Source organism: Panthera pardus, unplaced genomic scaffold (genome assembly GCF_024362965.1).
Source record: "Panthera pardus isolate Hobbes unplaced genomic scaffold, ASM2436296v1 HiC_scaffold_21, whole genome shotgun sequence".
NCBI classification, from domain to species: Eukaryota; Metazoa; Chordata; class Mammalia; order Carnivora; family Felidae; genus Panthera; species Panthera pardus.
Genome location: NW_026526777.1, coordinates 12,013,755 through 12,032,578, shown reverse-complemented (window position 1 = coordinate 12,032,578; position 18,824 = coordinate 12,013,755). Strand labels below are relative to the sequence as shown.

Here is an 18,824-nt window from a genome sequence, read left to right as displayed (position 1 = left end):
CTCGCTAAGGCACGTCACGGCCACCTGCGCGAGACCTCACAGCCACACACACCACCCTGGCACGGGAAGACGCACACACGAAAGCCCCATCTGTCAGGTCGCGAGAAAACAACCTGCTCTGGTTTTGGAGCATCCTTCAGGGACGGAGCTGAACCCTCCGAACAAAACCTGAATCCTCGAGCCTGTGAACTGAACACCAGACCCGTGCTGTGGGCACCAGACCGTTCCTCCGGACTCCAGATTGACCTACGAGGTACCACTGCCTGGAGTCAACATAAACAACCAACCAATAAGCCCCTCACATCTAAGGGATCCAGAGCGCACACAGGTATAACCGTAGCCACAGAGCCACTCTCGAGGGCACAGCGGAAGAATCTTCGACAGAGGCGGCTCTTCAGGGCTGTGGGCCTAGAACGGCTACATGCACGTGCCCCGTTCCTTCCTAAGGTGTTGTAATAAGAATACTTCAAAGCTTCAAGCAAAAGTCTGCACTGTTAATCACTGGCCTCAAACAGAAGCCCAGTATCCGTGGGCTGGAATGTTGCTTAAGACTATTCGTACAATGGTGGTTACATAAAGGTGGCTACGTTTGCTCGTGAATCTGCCTCGACCGGACGCTGGCTGCCGCCGTCAGGAAGCGCAGAAACCACGCGCGGCAAAGCCGAGGCAGCCTGGCGCCCTCCCATCCACGGTCCAGACTGAAGACACCTTGTGAAAACTCACCTGACACAGGGCATCTGACAACCTGGAAAGGTCAATTAAAATCGGCCGCAGTTCGTGACCAGTCTCCTTAGTATCACACTCTCTTTCCACCTTTATCTCCTGACAGGTCACCAAAACGGTAACAAAGGCAAAGTTCACCCCTGCCTGAAGTTAATAAGGTACCTACGTAAAGCACAGGATTAACTATACATCCAGTTAAAGGAGATTCACTTACCCTGCGGCATAACCTATCCTTTGGTGATTTTCCAACCTAAGGCAAAAGGACACAGAATACTATATTTATTTAACAATTGAAAAAAAAAGGCATTACTATGGTATAGGAAATAAAAAGTAACGAAATTTAAAAAACCTAAATCGAGCTATAAATAAATGCTGGTTCTGCTCATTTAACTTAAATGAGTGGTAGAACTTAAAACATATATTATGAAAATATGTCACGCTGGGCCCCCAAACAATCCTTTCAAAAATAAATATTTTTGAACTATTAAATAAAAAAAAACCTCTAAAAATCTGGTGATCAATTTGTACAATCAAGTAACTGTGTTGCCTTCAAACCCAGAACAAAACTCAAGGTTATGAATAAAGAGCAGCTAAGAATTCTGCCTGTTGATAAAGACACACGATAATTTTTTAAATGGTAAGGAGAGACAATCTAATGCAGACAGAAGTTAAATTCCTAGCTCAGAAAACTGGTTGATTTTCTTGATTCCGTAAGCACTGAGATTCCACCGTGCACTTTACCAAGGTGATAAGTGGGAGCGGAAAGTTCTGCTCTTCAGGAACATGCCTTGATCAGAATTCACAGGAGGCAGTGATAAGTACCAGGGATGGGACTCCAGCACAAAGGCCGCTTCACCTCGTTGCCTCTCCTGAGATGACTGCCATGGCCTTCACACGACCAAGCCCAGCCCGTCCCAATCCCAACATTTCACCCTGTTGCCTTTAAAATGCAAATCTGAACCTATCGTTCCCCTCCGTCGAGCTGCCCCAGTGTCTTCAAGACAAAGAAGGGCCACCACTGACAACCCTCCCCCTGCCGTATGTGCCCTACGCTGAGTGGTCTACACGTACCATTAGAAAACCCCAAATCCAGAGCCTACCCAGGAAGTACTTCATGCCCTGCTTCCTGCACTTTCCTAAGCTTGCGCTTCAAGCACACGAAGCTACTCGCAGCTCTGAATCAAAAACACAGCCTCCCGTGTCCACGACTTTGTTGTTACGCCTCTTCTTCTCTCATCTTCAAAATTCAGCCCAGAAGCCCTCCCTCTGGTCTGTTACTTACTTCCTCTTCTCCACTCCAAAGGCAGCCTATGTACCCTGTGGACTGGGAGTCCTCCGAGGGCAGGGACTGGGGCTTTTGGCTCTGCGGCCATAGAACTTAGCACAGTTCTTGGCACAGAAGAGATACTCATCATAATCAATACTTGTCAAATGACTCATCAAAATTCTCTGCCTCCTCGTTCAGGACTGCTCAAAAAATTCAAATCCAGGTTGTGAGGCTCAAGCGTGACCGGGGACGGGAGAATGCTAGAACACTAAGCAGTAACATACACGCAGAACTCTTGCGTCACTATTCTCCCAAAAGAGCAGCGGTCGGAGGTGCAGGTGAACAGAACGGGATCAGAAAGGCCACAGGAGTGAGTTTCGAAAAAGAAACATTTAAGCAGGCAAGGAAGGTGAGCACACAGGGAAAAACAGGTGTAACTAGAAAAACATGTTACCGGTGACAGGAGCTGTGGCCCAAAGTGGGTCTGAATGGAGCGCTGCTCATGGCTTAGGAACGTCTGTCACCGACATCAGAAAGAACATGTTGTAATTACAGCGGTAACTCCCCTGACATCCGCTTAACTGAGCCACATGAACCTCCCTCTGGACGGGCCTGGGGACGGTGACGACGGCCTGGCGCCCAGCTTGGGGGCAGGGCCCCACCGGCTGCAGTCTTTGCCCAGGTGCTGGGTTTGCTCCCAAGCTGCTCACGCTGGGTGTCATATGTGATGTCGCAATTATGCAACTTAATGAAATAACTGATAAAACGTGAGGAAACAAAGGGAGTTGTTTATTTAACTACCGGGTTGAAGGCTTTCAAAACATTTGTGGAGATTTAACACCGATGTCTACTGGATTAGACAGAGGGACAGCTACAAAGATGAGGGCAGAGCTTATAAAATCTAAACATTTTGCACTCAGACTGCATCACAACGTTAAAGAATCAGGATCTAGAAATCATAGGCCAGGCATTAGGGCTGAGGTTTACGCAGGAAAACCAAAGTAGGGTGGCAGTCCTACTCAAAGAAAATATCTTAGCCCCACATCCAAAGATTGATGAGAAACTGTACATTTGTACACTTCGACTTCAGCTCCAGTCATGACCTCACGGTTTGTGGGTTCAAGCCCCGTATTGGGCTCTGTGCTGACAGTGCTGAACCTGCTTGAGATATATTCTCTCTCTCTCTCTCTCTCTCTCTCTCTCTCTCCCCCTCTCCCTCTCTCTCTCCCCCCCCCCCGCTCACGTGCTCGTTCTCTCTCTCCCTCCACTCTCTCTCTCAAAATAAATAAAACTTAAAACAAAAAAGATTAAAAAAAATAATAATAAGGTGCGAGGCACCTGGGTGGCTCAGTCGGTTAGGCGTCTGACTCCTGATTTCGGCTCAGGTCATGATCTTGCAGTCATGAGATCGAGCCCCGTGTCCAGCTCTGTGTTGAGCACAGAGCCTGCTTGGGATTCTCTCTCTCCCTCTCTCTGCCCCTCCCCCACTCCTTCCCTCTTTTTCTCAAAATAAACATTAAAAAAAAAAGTGCAAATCCCTGATTCAACCACGAGTCTTACTCTCGTTGCTTAAGGAGCTTTTAAAGTAAATTGCTTTCAAGGACCTGAGGTTCTTCTCCAGGTCATCAAGATGCCAGCATGGGAATTACGTTTAACTGAGCATTAGTAAAATGTAATACCAAACAAAAAAGTCTAACAAGGCCCATTGTAAATAATCTTTCTAATATTAATCAATTAAGGGAACAAAATAAACAAGTAGATGACACTTAAAATGACCTTACCTTATCCATCAAGTATGTAGCAGCAGAAAATCTTTTAACCAAGAATGTATTCCACATCATCAGTGCAATACCTAGACAGCAAGTAAAAGTGGTAAGTAGAGAGCGGATCGATTTTCCCTTTCACCACACCTAATAAATTACTGTCTTCCTTAAACTTATAAAGTTATATGGGCTATTTATATATCATTTCTTACATCTTATGTAATACTTATGAAATTACCAAAAACCTTGATCTTCAACAATAATCAGAACTGAGCTGCATAAGAGGATATCCAAAAGGCTAATAATCATAAGAAAAGATCCACATCATTAGTTATCAGAGAAATACAAATTAAAATCACAAGAAAATATCATTACACAAACAACACAAAGGCTAAAATTGTTTTTATTTTTTAAAAAATTTTTTAATGTTTCATTTTGAGAGACAGAAAGAGAGAGGGCATGAGCAGGAAAGGGGCAGAGAGAGAGGGAGACACAGAATCCAAAGCAGGCCCCAGGCTCCGAGCTGTCAGCACAGAACCCAACGCGGGGCTGAAACTCACAAACTGTGAGATCATGGCCTGAGCCGAAGTTGGATGCTCAACCGACTGAGCCACCCAGACGCCAACAAAGGCTAAAATTGTTTTTAATGACAGTGCCAAGTGTTGGGGAGCATGTGGAAAAAACTGGAATGCTCATGGATTGCTGGGGGCATCACAAATTGCAAAACTGCTTGGTCACATCTACTAAGCTAACCGCGTGTCTGCCGTATGGCCCGGGGACTCTACTGCAGGGATGAACACGAAGACCCGTACAGGCGTGTTGAGAACAGCTTTGTTCAAAACAGCCAAACAGGAGAAACAGCGCCATGTCTAAAACTGATTTTTTTCATAAGCAACCACCAAATAAAGTGTCATGTAAGGAAGTATTAAAAAAACAAAACAGAATACAAAAGACACCAAGCAAGAAATCTGGGCTCTATACTTCCATATACAATAAACCATGGCATCAAACTTTCAGAAACAGTGGTCAATTAGGCAACTTAAATGTGACATTTCCCATGCGGTCACCACTACCCCCTTGTCTGCTTCTGGATGTAAGGGTGAGAAGCCAGGAAGCTGACAAACGGGTAAGTTCTTACTTAACTACTAGCCGGAAGTTAGCAGTGACTTAATTTTATCAAGAAGGAAAGAATTCTATGGAGACCTTGTTTTCCAAATGAGTCATTTCTCTTTTCTCTTTGGAAGAAGGTCAGATCTAAGAGACGAATAAATAAAATTTTCAAGTTCTCTTCACATAAAGCGAGACAATTTAGAACTTCTGCAACTTGACGTCATACCGCTGGGAGAAGGCGGTACCATTCTAGAAGAGACAAGGAGCTTCTCTAAAGTTCACCACACAGACATCAAGATGACGCCTCCCTCTTACGTGGCCCAACTTCTAGTTTCCCCACTTACTTATTAGTAAAATAACTAGCCTCGTTCTGAGCTGTTCCATTAATTCTTCCAGGGAAACCCAGCCATCCATTTAATGGAAACAGCAGCCTGTTTACGATTTTCCTACAACAATGTGTGACATTTTTTCAAGGAGACATCAGCAGTCCCCACGGTGTGGCAGCCACCAGAAGGGTACTCACAGGTGCTATAAGGAGCGCCAGGGGCACCTGGGTGGCTGTCGGTTCAGCACCTCTTGATTTCAGCTCAGGTCGTGATCTCCCCGGACGTGAGATGTGAGATCGAGCCATGACAGTGCAGGGCCAGCTTGGGATTCATTCATTCTCTCTCTCTCTCTCTCTCTCTCTCTCTCTCTCTCTCTCTCTCTCTCTCCCCCCCCCCCCCGCCCCCGCTTGCTCTCTTGTGCACTGTCTCTCTCAAAATAAACTCAAAAAAAAAAAAAAAAAGGCACAAGCTATTTTGTAGGGTATATATGATTAGGCTCCTGGCTCCCTAACTTTGTCATCAGAAACTGCAGTCCTCAGAAGCCCTCCTTCCTCATCTACCTGTGACCTAAAAAGAAGAGCAGTGATTTCTGTCTAACATTCTCCTTACTCACTAGGAACAGCTGGGACACCGGTGGGCGGGGACAGAGGGGAGAACTGGGGCCACCCCCTCCTCCCCTCCTGGAGCGCATTTCTCCCAGCACTTCAAACAGCCGGTACTTGTCACATCACAATACACACTCACAGTTAAACAGGTGAGATTTGAACTATCAAACTAAAGTGTAACAGAATGCGAACTTAAAAGATTCCTGCTTCTTTTGAATCAACCAGTTATGTTTTTAACACCTATTTACTTACCATTCTGAACATGTGCATTAAGAATGTGCTTCAAGTGTTCTATTGACCTAACGAAAAAACGTGCTTCCTTACATACAGGGAGAAAAAGAGAGAGAGAAAAAAAATAGAAGTATCATTTAACAGGTGTTTCAATATAAATGGTAACTTTTTACATAAATTTCTGCATAAAGCTACCCAAGAATGCTGTGATAAGAACATAAAATCATTAGGTAAGAAGTAATTTTTCATAGGATAGTGTCAATGGTATCTTGAAATTCACATGATCTACACAATGATTGATTCCTAGAAACCCCCAGGTCATATATGCTGACATCTGGAATCAAAATTTTCTGTGGTCTGTATGTAACAGCAGTATTTTCTCTAATACTTGAATTTCACAAGGATGTGAAAACAGTGGGTTTACTTCTTTGCGAGTATCATGCATTCATTATTCACCAAATATTTACTGAGCAACTACTATACATCAGGGTGTCTGCGGCGCCAGAGATACTGCAACGAACAAACAGACCCGAATCCGTGGGGAACGTAACCACTGAGGCTACGTTCCAGCGAGGGAGCCAAGTAAATGTGGTGTGTAAATTATACAGTATGTCGGTGATATGTGCCAAGGAGGAAAACCAAAGCAGTGAAGAGAAACAAGACCTACTGGAGGGGATGTCTGAATTCAACCTTCTAATTGAGGCAGTTGCTTACATAGTAAACACTCAAATATAGCATGCGAAACCGATGAAATTATCCGGACCTTTGCTCAGTAACTGTATGGCCTGTATAAAGATTAAACATATCACCTTTGCCAACACATACCGGTGTTCGAGACTTCCCAAAGGTGGGGCGCCTGGGTGGCTCAGTCGGTTGAGTGTTCAACCTCTTGATTTTGGCTCAGGTCATGATCTCAGGGTCGTGAGACTGAGCCCCCTGCATCGGGCTCTGAGCTAAGTGCAGAGACTGCTTAAGATTCTCTCTCTCTCCCTCTCTCTCTCTCTCTCTCTGTCCCTCCCCCTCTCACGCTCTCTCTCAAAAAAAAAAAAAAAAAAAATTTCCCCAAAGTAATTTCAGTTGTTTTGATCCTAATAAAGCTGTGTGCATAAAATGGTGGAAGAAGGGTAGGGGTCGGATGGGGTAAGGAGGGCTATTTGATAAGAAAAAAAAAAAGACGAGAAAAGCGGCCATTTATTCGAAATGTGAACAATTTCAATAGACAATGATAACATTAATCAAAGCGTCAGGCGCTGTGTATGCACCTTCTCTATAAATTGCCACAACCCTCTGAGGTAGCCCTAGTCCTCATGTACTTTTAGGAGAAAAGCGAGAACAAAGGGTTCAGAAATGTTCCCAGAGGTCACACAGCTGTTAATAGTGGCAATGGGCTTGACCTCAATTCTGTGTCTACTCTGCAAGCTGCCTTTGGTTTATAATGAATAATGTATAATGAATGATGTAAAAACAGTTGTTTTTTCTTAATTTTTTTTTGATGTGTATTTATTTTTGAGAGAGAGAGAGAGAGAGAGAGAGACAGGGTGAGCTGGGGAGGGGCAGATAGAGAGAGAGACAGAATCCAAAGCAGGCTCCAGGCTCCAAGCTGTCAGCACAGAGCCCAACATGGGCTCGAACTCACGAACCGTGAGATCATGAGCTGAGCCGAAGTCGGTGCTTAACTGACTAAGCCACCCAGGCGCCCCAAAACAGTTTTCTTAAGTATCACTTTCTTAGACCCGAATCTGGAATTAATTTATCCAGATTTTAGAAATTATTATGTCCTTACTATAGCCTTAACATTCTGTTTCATGTAAGAAAAATATTCCATGTAAGGGGAGAGCCCGAACACAGTTATCACTCAGACTGCAGGGGAGTCCACAGAAGAGGGTGACTCAAGGGTCATCAAGAGGGTCCGCTGTCCTAAAATCACTTTTTGGTCAAGGTTTAGTTGATCAAAGGCCATTCCTTTGCTTAAAGCACTTTCTTTTCTAAAGCTCTTCCTTGAATATGTATGATTATGTATCAAAGACCATTTTTTTTGGAGGAAGAATATGATTACCATTAAAGTACTGGTGTGAATGAGTTCATCAGTGAGATGTTTCTTCAAAAGTGCAACCTGATCCAAGGGCGATAAGGTGTTAATTTTGCCCTGAGGAGGATCATTTCCCGGAGCGCTGACAAGGGGGACCTACGTGAAGGACTTACTGGTAAAGAGGAATATCCATCCTATGTTTGGACATCTTACTTGCTCCTGGCATCAACCCTGAAGGACTGGCACCTTTATTAAAAAAAAAAGGTGAAGGGAGAAAACAACCGGTCCAGAGATTCAGTGACTGGCCCAAACCCAGACACTTGTCACAGCCATTCATCTGGGATCCAAATCTAGGACTCTTGCCCCCAGGACGGGCCCTTCTCCCGTTCTGCTTCTGGATTGTGAATGTGCCAGGAGAGAAGGTGGCTACCACGAGTGGGAGAAAAGACTGTCCAAGCAGAGAGGAGAAAGGGCAGCAAGGCTAACCCTGGACTGAGTCAGCCTTGGACGTGACTTTCTTGATTTTTCTTCTGAGACAAACATAAGAGAAGTGACAAACACGGGCTTTCTAAATAAGCAGACGCTAGGTGAACGTCAGGATCTTTACCCTGGCTTTCATCACAAGGACTACAATGTTAAAAATTTCTATTAGGTAGGTGCTGTCTCCTGTATGAAATCAAAAGGAAATAACTCTACTCATCACAACCTAGCCAGGAGTGGGGCAAAACACACTGGCTTTAAAGACAAAGAAACCCAGGCTTAAATCCGGGCCCAGACCCCAACTTGACAAGGTATGCCGGGGCATGGAGCAGAACTTCTCTGAGCTCTCGTTTTCTCTAGAGTGGGGATCGCGACAATGTCCGCACCACACAGGTTTTCTGTGAAGACTGTAAGAGATCATGACAAAGGCCTAGCACCGCTCCTAGTGTGGAGGCATTCCAAAGGGGAAAGTCCAGTGTTTCCAGTAAGTTACCGAATTACACATTCTCACAGGTGCACAGCATGAGCACGACGACAGAATCAACAGGACAGAAGTAGCAGGAATCTTACCTCTGGGTCTTTATTCCATTGAACAACATACTCCCAACAACAATGCGCGTAGAGCACATCCAGCTCAAGGCTACAGGGAAACTGCCTATAGGCTGAATGCAGCAAGTCTGAAAGCCAGAAGAGAGAGCCGTTCTTAGTATTCTTTCCCTAACAAAGTCTCAGCCACATCTCCTCCTCTCTGGACTATGTTTTCTCCGTGTTTCTGTGTTACCTGGTATAGTTCCGAGGTTCGTCTCCACCTCTGGCACCTCATATAAACCTCTGTTAATACCTTCTTTGGGTTCATCTGGGTTTTCTGCATCTCTGTCCTTATTAGCCAGTTTTAATACTTCAGGGCTGAAGTCCTGTTTAAATATCCACTTGGCTACACTGTCTGCAATGCCACCTACAGTTTGGAGACAAGAAAGAAAATGAAAACTTACAGTGTTCACCAAAGAGAGCCAACACAGTGCGCGACCTGGTCTTCCTTATAAAGAGATCTAAGTGCCACATTCAGTTCTGCACCTGAGAGTGACCCCCAAAAGCCATGAGAGTCACCAGTGTAATACCTACCATTCATCTTGTGAGGGCAGGTGGGATATCTGCTATCTAAGGGCATCTCTATACTCTCATAAAATATTAGAGAAATGTAAATGCATTCACATATACGTGGCTATATACCACATGGTTTCTATGTCCACAAATTCAAAGTATACTTTAACAGACACAGATGAAGGGATGAATATATCTTCAAAACACTTCCACTTAATTGTAAGTGAAACTGATCAGCATAATATAATACTTGCCTAGGTTCCTTAGCATAACATATTACTTTTAATAGTCAACTAACTTGCCTATATGGAATATTTATGGGCAAAACTTAGCCATGTATAAGAAACATGATGCTATCCCAAGTTTCGGTCATCAATATAGTTCAAAAAAATTATAAATGTAATCTGAAAAACACTCAAGACAAAGAGTCCTGTTTATTACTTAAAACAAATTATACATTCTTCTATAATTCACCAAAACCTTTCTTTCTTCCCACTTGGATTCAAATACAACCTTTCCAAAAAAACAAAACAAAACAAAAGCTTTACAGTAAAATCACAATTATCAGTGAAAATAAATGACAGCAGTAGGCTGAGTGCTCTAATTTCTTATGTTTGATTTCCAAATCAACTGGTAATTTTCATTCTAGAATCAAGCCCTTGATTATATTGCTTAGGTTAATATCACAGTGATGGTCCTACACTATCAGCAGGTGACAGCATAGGGTATAATGAGTTACAGTTAAAAATTTTTTTAATTTATTTAAACTTAAAACAATAAATAAGAAAGGTTTCCATCTGCACGGAGTATTTTTTCCCATCCCTTCACTTGCAGCCTCTGTGTCCTTTCATCTAAAGTCAGTCTCTAGGCAGCATATATAGGTCTCTTTTTTTGTTTTCTCATCCATTCAGGCACCTGATGTCTTTTGATTAGAGAATTTAGTACATTTATAATTAAAGTAATTACTGATAGGTGTATGCCTATGGCATTTAATTGCTTTCTGGCTGTTTTCATGGTTCCTCTGTTCTTTTCGTGCTTTTTCCTCTGTGGCTTGATGACTTTCTTTGGTGATATGTTTATACCCCTTTCTCTTTCTCTTTTGTGTATTTACTATAGGTTTTTGCTCTGTAGTTACCATGAGCTTAGATATAACAACTTGTGTCTGTTGTGGGCTATTTTAAGTTGATAACAAGTTTGATCCTGTTGGAAAGTTCAACATTATCACTCTCCGGTACCACACTTTATATTTTTGATGTCACATTTCACATCTTTTTATCTTGCATATCCCTTAACTATTATAATCATAGTTGTCTTTGTTTTTTTTTTAATGTTTTTATTTTATCTTTTGAGAGACAGAGCATGAGGGGAGGGGTTGAGAGAGGAGGAGACACAGAATCCAAAGCAGGCTCCAGGCTCTGAGCTGTCAGCACAGAGCCCAATGTAGGGCTCAAACCCACAGATGGCAAGAGCATGACCTGAACGGAAGTCAGATGCTCAATTGACTGAGCCACCCAGGTGCCCCTTGTATTTACTTATTTTTTTAAAAATGTTTATTAATTTTGAGAGAGAGAGAGAGCACGTGTGTGAACGGGAGGGGGGGGGTGGTGGAGAGAGAGAGAATCCCAAGCAGGTTCTGCAGTGTCACTGCAGAGTCTGACATGGGGCTCGAACTCACGAATGGTGAGATCATGACCTGAGCCAAAATCGAGAGCTGGATGCTTAACTGACTGAGCCACCCAGGTGCCCCTCATAGTGGTCTTTTAACCTTCATGCTAGCTTTATAAGTGATTAATCCGCTACCTTTTTTATATATATATACCTTTCCAGTGAGATTTATTCTTTCACATGTGTTCTTGTTAAGAATTAGTGCCCTTTCTTTTCATCTTATGGAAGTCCCTTTAGTGTTTCTTATAAGGTCCGTTTAGGGCTGAAGAATTTCTTTAGCTTCTGCTTGTCTGCAAAACTCTGTCCCTCACTCCTGAATGATAACTTACTTACCAGACAGAGTATTCTTGGTTGAAATTTTTTTTTTCTTTCAGCACTTTGAATATATCATGCAACTCCCTTCTGGCCTGAAAAATTTCTGCTGAAAAATCTGCTGACAGTCTTATGGGTGTTCCCTTGTACATAACAAGTTGTTTTTCTCTTGCTGCTTTTAATATTCTCTCCTTGACTTTAATTTTTCCCATTTTTAATAATAATGTGTCTTAATATGGGTCCTTGGATTCCTCTTACTTGGCATTTTGTCAAATTCCTGGACCTGGATGTTCCCCAGATTAGAGAAGTTTTTAGCCATTTTTTCTTCAGGTAAGATCCCTGCCCCTTTCTCTCTTTTCTCCTTCTGGGAGCCCTACAGTATGAATGTTAGCCCCTTTGATATTGTCCCCTAAGTCCCTAAAGCTATCTATACCTTTTTTTTTTCTTCATGTTTTCTTTTCGCTCTGATTGAGTTCCACTGCCCTGTCTTTGAGTTCACTGGTCCTTTCTTCTGCTTCATCTAGTCTGCTGCTGAAACCTTGTAGTGGATATGGAGTTCAGTTACCATATTATTCAGCCTCGTGACTTCTCCTTGCTACTTTATTTTCCATTTCCTTGAAGTTATTCCCGTATTCATCCATTCTTCTCCCCAGTTTGGTGAGCATTTTTATGATCATAACTTTGAACCTTTTATCAGGTCAATTACTTATCTCCATTTGATTAAAGCTTTTTTCCCTGAAGTTTTATCTTTTTCTTTCTTTTGGAATATCTCTATTTCTTCATTTTGCTGGACTCCCTGTGGTTTCTATACAGTAGATGGAACCACCTCTCCTAGTCTTAAAGGAGTGGATTTGTGTAGGAGATGAAACTCCTTGTTCAATCCTGCCTTGGCTCCTGGCTGGCTCTCAAGCCTCTGTGCTTATCCAAGCAGACTATTATATTTTTAACAGCTTCTAGGAGTGGAGAACATACTGAGACATGCCAGTGTCCCAAAAGGGAGAATCTTAACACCTCGATTCAGGCTGACTAAAGCCAGAACCTCAGGTATCAGCTTTTGAAAGTACGCAAATATATATAGCCTTGTAGGCCCACAAGCATAAACCCCACCGGCCACCAGAGTTAGGAGACCTGAGATGTCCCCCGGGTGGCAGTTGCAAAACTTAGGGCTCATGAGTGTATAAGCTCTTTCTGGGTTATAATGACAAACTGGGACAAGGCAGGAGGCGAGTGCCAAGACGGCATCCACAGCCTATGTTCCTTCAGAGCAGCTCCATAGGCCACTTAATATGTGCCAAACCGAAAGCCTGCCTCTCAGGTCAAAGCTTACAAGTCTTACAAAGCCCGAGAAAACAAGTTAACTAAATAAAAAATCTATAAATACACAGGTATTTACAAATCCAGAAATATATTCATTCCAGTATCAAATGCCTGAAAGAGCTGCCGGTAAAAAGAAACTACACCATGACAGTTAAAAATTCAAGAGGTTTGTGGTCAAAGGAACCCAATGTCTCTAGGACAGTAGAAAGTAATAAATCACAGAAGAGGGTGTAAAGTTCTGTGGAAATTAGGAGGAAGAAGAGAAAATTTGCAGCTAGTGGATCATGAGCAGTTTCTTAGAGGAGGTAGCATTTGAGCTGGGTCTTGAGAAAGGCATGTAATTTAGAATCCGGAATGGGACAGGTGGGGAGCAGGAAGGGGGCAGGCTCAGACCCAGAGATGGGGAATCACAGGTCCTTCATTAGAACCACAATCAAGCAGCAAGAAATGGAAAAATGGGTTGGATTCAAAGCCCAAAATTCTTAGAGAAAAGACTTAAGAGTTTATATTTGTTCCAGAAGTTCTTGACTCTCTTGTCTCAGAATCTCCTTAAATGCTTAAAAAATACTGACAATCCCAGGGGTACCTGGGAGGCTCAGTCGGTTGAGCGTCTGACTTCAGCTCAGGTCATGATCTCACAGTTTGTGAGTTCGAGCCCCATGTCAGGCTCTGTGCTGTCAGCTCAGAACCTGCTTCAGATCCTCTGTGTCCCCCCTACTCTCTGTGGCCCCTCCTTGCTCATGCTCTCTCTCTCTCAAAAATGAACAAACATTAAAAAAAAATTACTGACAATCCCAAAGAATTTGAGTTTATGGGTTATATTTACTGATATTTATGGTATTATAAGTTAAAACAAAATTTTAAAATATTTTTATTAATTCATTTTTAAATACAAATAATAAGCCTATTATGTGTTAATAACATTTTATGAAAATAGCTGTATTCCCCAAAGCAACAAAAGACGTTTAGTAAGAGGGGTAACACTACGTCTTTGCCAATCTCTTCAACTGCGCAGCTCGTATCTGGACTCTCCCATCAGTTTCTGCTCTCCATCCACTGTGATCTGTTGTTTTGGCTGAAGTACAGGAGGAAAATCCAGCCTCCCACAGACACGAAGTCAGAAAAGGGAGGGTTTTCTGACTCTTTCTTTCCACTCTTCGAGAACCACAGCTGATTTTCTAGGTGGGGGAAGCGGGAGGAGGGTTCCTGAGCAGGGAACTGACAGGATCAGACTTTGAGAAGAAGTACGTGGTGGGTTAGTTAGAATTCTTTTAATCTGAGTGTATTTCTCTTTCCCTGTTCTTTCAGTCATTTCTATAAAAACCAGCAGAAACGCCCACGACATAAACATGCAGATATACAGGTGCAACGCTCAAATACACTCCAGCTCACCTTTTCCTCCTTCCAATAACTTTTTGACAGAAAGCCTCGGGAGGGGCTCAGCCTGCAGCGATGACACTTTGGAGGTTGGCGTGTTTGCCCTGCTGTGAAGTAGTGTCTGAAGTATGAGACAGTCCTCCAGCTGTTTCAGCAGGAGCTTCCAGTACTCGGTGTCAAGAGAGAGGGCCTCCCAGGAGTCGGTGAGGGCCTCGGAATCAGCACCCAAGACTGTTTGGGAAAACTAACAGAAAACGCACTGGTGATACTCTGGCAAAGAATGTGGATCGACATTAACTTGAATGAGCTTTTAACTTGAGAGCTGATGACAGACCGTCAGGATACATCACAAAGCAGCACACAGATGCTGGTTCACAAATGTTACTACTTGACTGGGATGGAACAGGAGGGACAGGAGGAGACGGCAGACTCTGGGGCAACAGTGAGTTGGACTCACTGCTTCGACATCTGCAAGAAGATCTGCAGTAACGCCCGACCCATCCAGCGTGTACTTCAACACGTTTGCAGGGCCATCCTTGACAAGGGCCCCGGTCTCTTCTGTCAGTACCGGATACTGGTATCTCTTCAAAATGCACTCACCAACATACAAAACGTATCTCAAACTTCTTCTCTTTCCATTATTATAAACATCTTAAGCCAGCACTCTTAAATTTAGCAGAGAAACTATACTCAGACCGACAGTGTTAAGTGAACGTCTACAGGCCCATTTAAGTGACTCATCCAATTAAATGCAACGTCCCCTAGAAAGAAATTATTTGATCTACCATGAGATACGAGATTTTTAAAATAAATTTGAGTGTTCAAGAGATGAGGAGAAACCACAAAGCAAAAGCGTCAATAGGAAACTTTTATGTGTCATTCAACACTACATCCCCTAAAACAACTTCTGTTTATAAAAGAGGGGGCAGAGGTTATAAATGCAACCGTAGAACTTGAGAGCTACAACAAACCTCAGAAATAACGCTGTCTAACCCTGACCTCCTGCAGACGGAACCGAAGCAGGAGATACATGTTTAAGGGACTTACCACACACGAGGGGGAAGACCTCTGCCCTCCACCTGCGGGACTTTACCCCTCATCCCATGAGGTGGCGGCTCAGCTCGAATACGCATGTCATCTGAATAAACAAGTTAAGGGCAGCACCCCTCACTCCCAACAAGACAAATAAGAACCTGCTGGGCACACATTTCAAATTCCAGATGTTCCGTAACACTGAAGACACCGCAGCCCCGACGCAGGCTGGACAGGGACAGACCCAGCCTATCCCAACATGGGCGCGCCCCTGCCCACTTACTTTCTTCTCGGTCAGACTGTTCGAGATCTGTGCGGCAACGGAATGGCCGACGTGTGCAGACAGCAGGGCGGCCCCGTTGTTCTCAGACTGAACACAAGCCGTCCGCATCTGCTGCCACCACGGGGACACAGACTGGGAGTCCCAGGTCTCGTCGATGGCCACTGCAGGCAAAAAGAGAAAGTTAAACAAGAGACTCGGAGCTTGTCGATTTTTTCTGGTCCAATCTTTCCATCAAATGTAATGCAGAAGCTAAATTCCCCAGTTATGCACTGGTAGATTTCTGAATGACTCAGAAAACAAATCCATAACTTCTCTTATCAGAATACTTATATCCCATTTATTTAGGCTGCCTTTAGTGGTCTTGCTTCTGAATCAACTGTAAATCTGTGGAATATTTTCATCATTGCTGAAAACTACTACTGAATTTTTTTTTTAAGTTTTATTTTACTTATTTTGAGAGAAAGCAAGAGTACAAGCAGGGGAGGGGCAGAGCGAGAGGGAGAGAAAGAAGCCCAAGCAGGTTCTGCACTGTCAGCGCGAGCCCGATGCGGAGCTTGAACTCCCGAACCCTGAGATCCTGACCTGAGCTGAAACCAAGAGTCGGATACTTAACTGACTGAGCCACCCAGGTGCCCCGCTACTACTGAATGTTTTGATGTAACGGATTATTATTCTAATGAGGCCAAAAATAATTTAAAAAATGACCTCCACCAAAGACCATATATGACTTACCTCAATGAATTAAGAAAACGCATTGTACGTATCACATTACTTTTGATGACACAAAATATAAATTTAATTTCCATAAAGCATGCTTTGAACTCACTGAGAGCTATTCATACATAAAAGAATCTCTAGAGAAACGTTTTGTACACTGTAGTCTCCTTTTATTTCGAGAAAGCATCCTCCTTTCCCAGTTTTGTGGTTTTCAAATGGTAATTAATCTTCATTTGCAAAAGCAGCAGCCTGCATCTCAGGGCCTGGGGAACCACGGTTTCCACCGGCATCTATCTTACCTCTCATCTTGCTCAGGAGGGACAGCATCGTGTGAAGACAGCACACAGACTGCGGTTTATCCAAAATATCTTTTTCCTTGGAAAGCCAAACACTTAGCAGCAGAGCCTGAAATCAAATTTAAATAATTTTCAGTAAAATAAACAAAAGGTTGCAGTTTTCAAGAGAGCACGTGTGCGTATATGAGCGATTCAGTCCTTCCGAGGGAGAAAGAAGTGGTTGCTTATTGTATCACATAACACGAGGGACAGAAAAGGTGCCTTGTCTACTTAAGAGATTCTCTATCATCTGTCAGATAACTAAATTCCACCGATTCCATCTCTTCTTTGGGTTAAGCATTGCCTTCCAGGTTGAGCCTTGATTACGGAGGACATTACCAGAAAGGTCACTACCAAGTTAGCATAGATCGCTGTGGATTGGTGAGAAGCCACTCAGCCGACTGGAGGAAAGGAAGGATCTGGGGCCGTGGACCTTACCCCACATTGGCCACGAGGCACTGTGGACTTGGCAATGGTGAACAGACATGTACAACTATCAGATTCTAGTCTTTAAAAAAGGCATGAGAAACAGACTTTAAGCAAAAACACCTAAATCAACATAAGTGACTTTTAAGATGCCTATGAACCAGCATACCTACTGAAAATTCAAGTATTTGAAGATGTATAAAATTTGTACACAGATAATTCTGAGGTAATGAGAAGTTCAAAGGCACAGCACCACACCTGTCGGTACTGGTGTTTGTGAAAAGCCTGGACCTTCATGTGTAAAAAAAAAAAAAAAAAAAAAAAAAAAAAGCCTTGAAAATAAAAGGTTGATTATCACTTTAAATATATTAGTACAAGTAATTCTCAAAAATTCAGAAGAGTAGGAAGTTGAAGAAGTGTGTGAAGGAAATTAACCTATGAGAACGACCTAAGGGCCAGGAGAGGGAAGTACCTGCCAGGCATCACCCCGTTCAATTGCAACAACCCTGTGGCAGGGATAGTCTCCCACATTGTACATACGACGAAAAGTAACTTACCCGGTACCATACAGCTAATGAGTTAGGCCTAAAGTCTGAACCTAGATCTGCTGGATTCTAACATGCATGTTTTCTTTTCTCTTTAAAAAATTATACATGTGCACAGGCATGTACATGCACAAATAAACTTACATGTTACATAATTTTTACAAAAAAAATACACACTTTTAAAAGTACTGTTGTTTTCTTTTAGTTTTACTTGTCTCCCTTTTTTAACTCTTATGTCTCTCCCTATATCAGCCTTTCTACCTCATCCTACCCAGAAACCTTTTATTTATTTTTAACATTTATTTATTTTTGAGAGAGAGAGAGAGTGAACAGGGGAGGGGCAGAGAGCAAGGGAGACACAGAATCCGAAGCAGGCTCCAGGCTCTGAGCTGTCAGCACCAAGCCCGATGTGGGGCTCGAACTCACAAACTGTGAGATCATGACCTGAGCCAAAGTTGGACGCTCAACCAACTGAGCCACGCAGTCGCCCCCAAAACTTTTTTTTTACGACCAAATATGTGCTTTCATATTTGCCTGCGTATTCATAAGACAATGTGAACAATAATAAGGGCTAATGGTTATACAGAGCTTACCACGTGCCAAGCCACTAGTAGTGTTTTAAGTATAGCTGCCCAGAGAGCATTAGGCAGGGGGGACAGCAGAGAGCTGGTCACTGCTTTATAAAAACACGGTCATATTATGCCACGTTCACTCCACTTGCCACACAACATCCTATGTAGTCCACGAAGTTTTGACTGACTTTATCCACTTATCAAGGTTATTCCCTCTCTTCCAGATCTTCTCGTAACCTCATACAACAGTGCTACTTATAACCCCTAGGCAGGCTAAAAAAAAAAAAAAAGAGTTGCCTGTAAAGACAACAAAGACACTCCAAAATCCAGAACTTAACCGTGTCAGTGTTCCATGAACACACGTGCTATGAAGCACATCAAAAGGAAATGGGGGAATTGGCACAATTTATCTTTTTTAGCTTCACTGTTAAGTTGCCATTAGATTCACTCTGAATAATTTCAGGCACAAAATATAGGCCCCAGGGGTATTTTGAGAGCACATCAGGTTTCTTTTTTTAATGTTTATTTTGGGGAGAGAGAGAGAGAGAGCGAGCACGAGCGAGCATGAGCAGGGGACGGTGAGAGAGAGGGGGAGACACAGACACTGA

The 18,824-nt window shown here is 43.1% G+C and overlaps 1 protein-coding gene across 5 annotated transcripts in view; it reads right to left on the bottom strand.

Annotated features, from left to right (window-relative positions):
- Positions 1-18,824, bottom strand: part of RAB3GAP2 (RAB3 GTPase activating non-catalytic protein subunit 2) — a 102,280-nt gene that overhangs the window by 9,169 nt on the left and 74,287 nt on the right. For 3 of the 5 annotated variants that reach the window (XR_008424542.1, XM_053908962.1, XM_053908963.1), the window contains exons 22-30: positions 16,638-16,743; positions 15,622-15,782; positions 14,322-14,550; positions 9,316-9,489; positions 9,105-9,211; positions 6,047-6,113; positions 3,772-3,842; positions 2,445-2,507; positions 938-973 (exon numbers count right to left, since the gene is read on the bottom strand). Coding sequence is in view for 4 of the 5 variants with exons in the window: in XM_053908962.1 (XP_053764937.1) it covers positions 938-973; positions 2,445-2,507; positions 3,772-3,842; positions 6,047-6,113; positions 9,105-9,211; positions 9,316-9,489; positions 14,322-14,550; positions 15,622-15,782; positions 16,638-16,743 (1,014 nt within the window). In the remaining variant the exon portion in view is untranslated. The remainder of the gene's footprint in view (positions 1-937; positions 974-2,444; positions 2,508-3,771; positions 3,843-6,046; positions 6,114-9,104; positions 9,212-9,315; positions 9,490-14,321; positions 14,551-15,621; positions 15,783-16,637; positions 16,744-18,824) is intronic. The other 2 variants (XM_053908964.1, XM_053908965.1) reach the window with 1 other exon arrangement.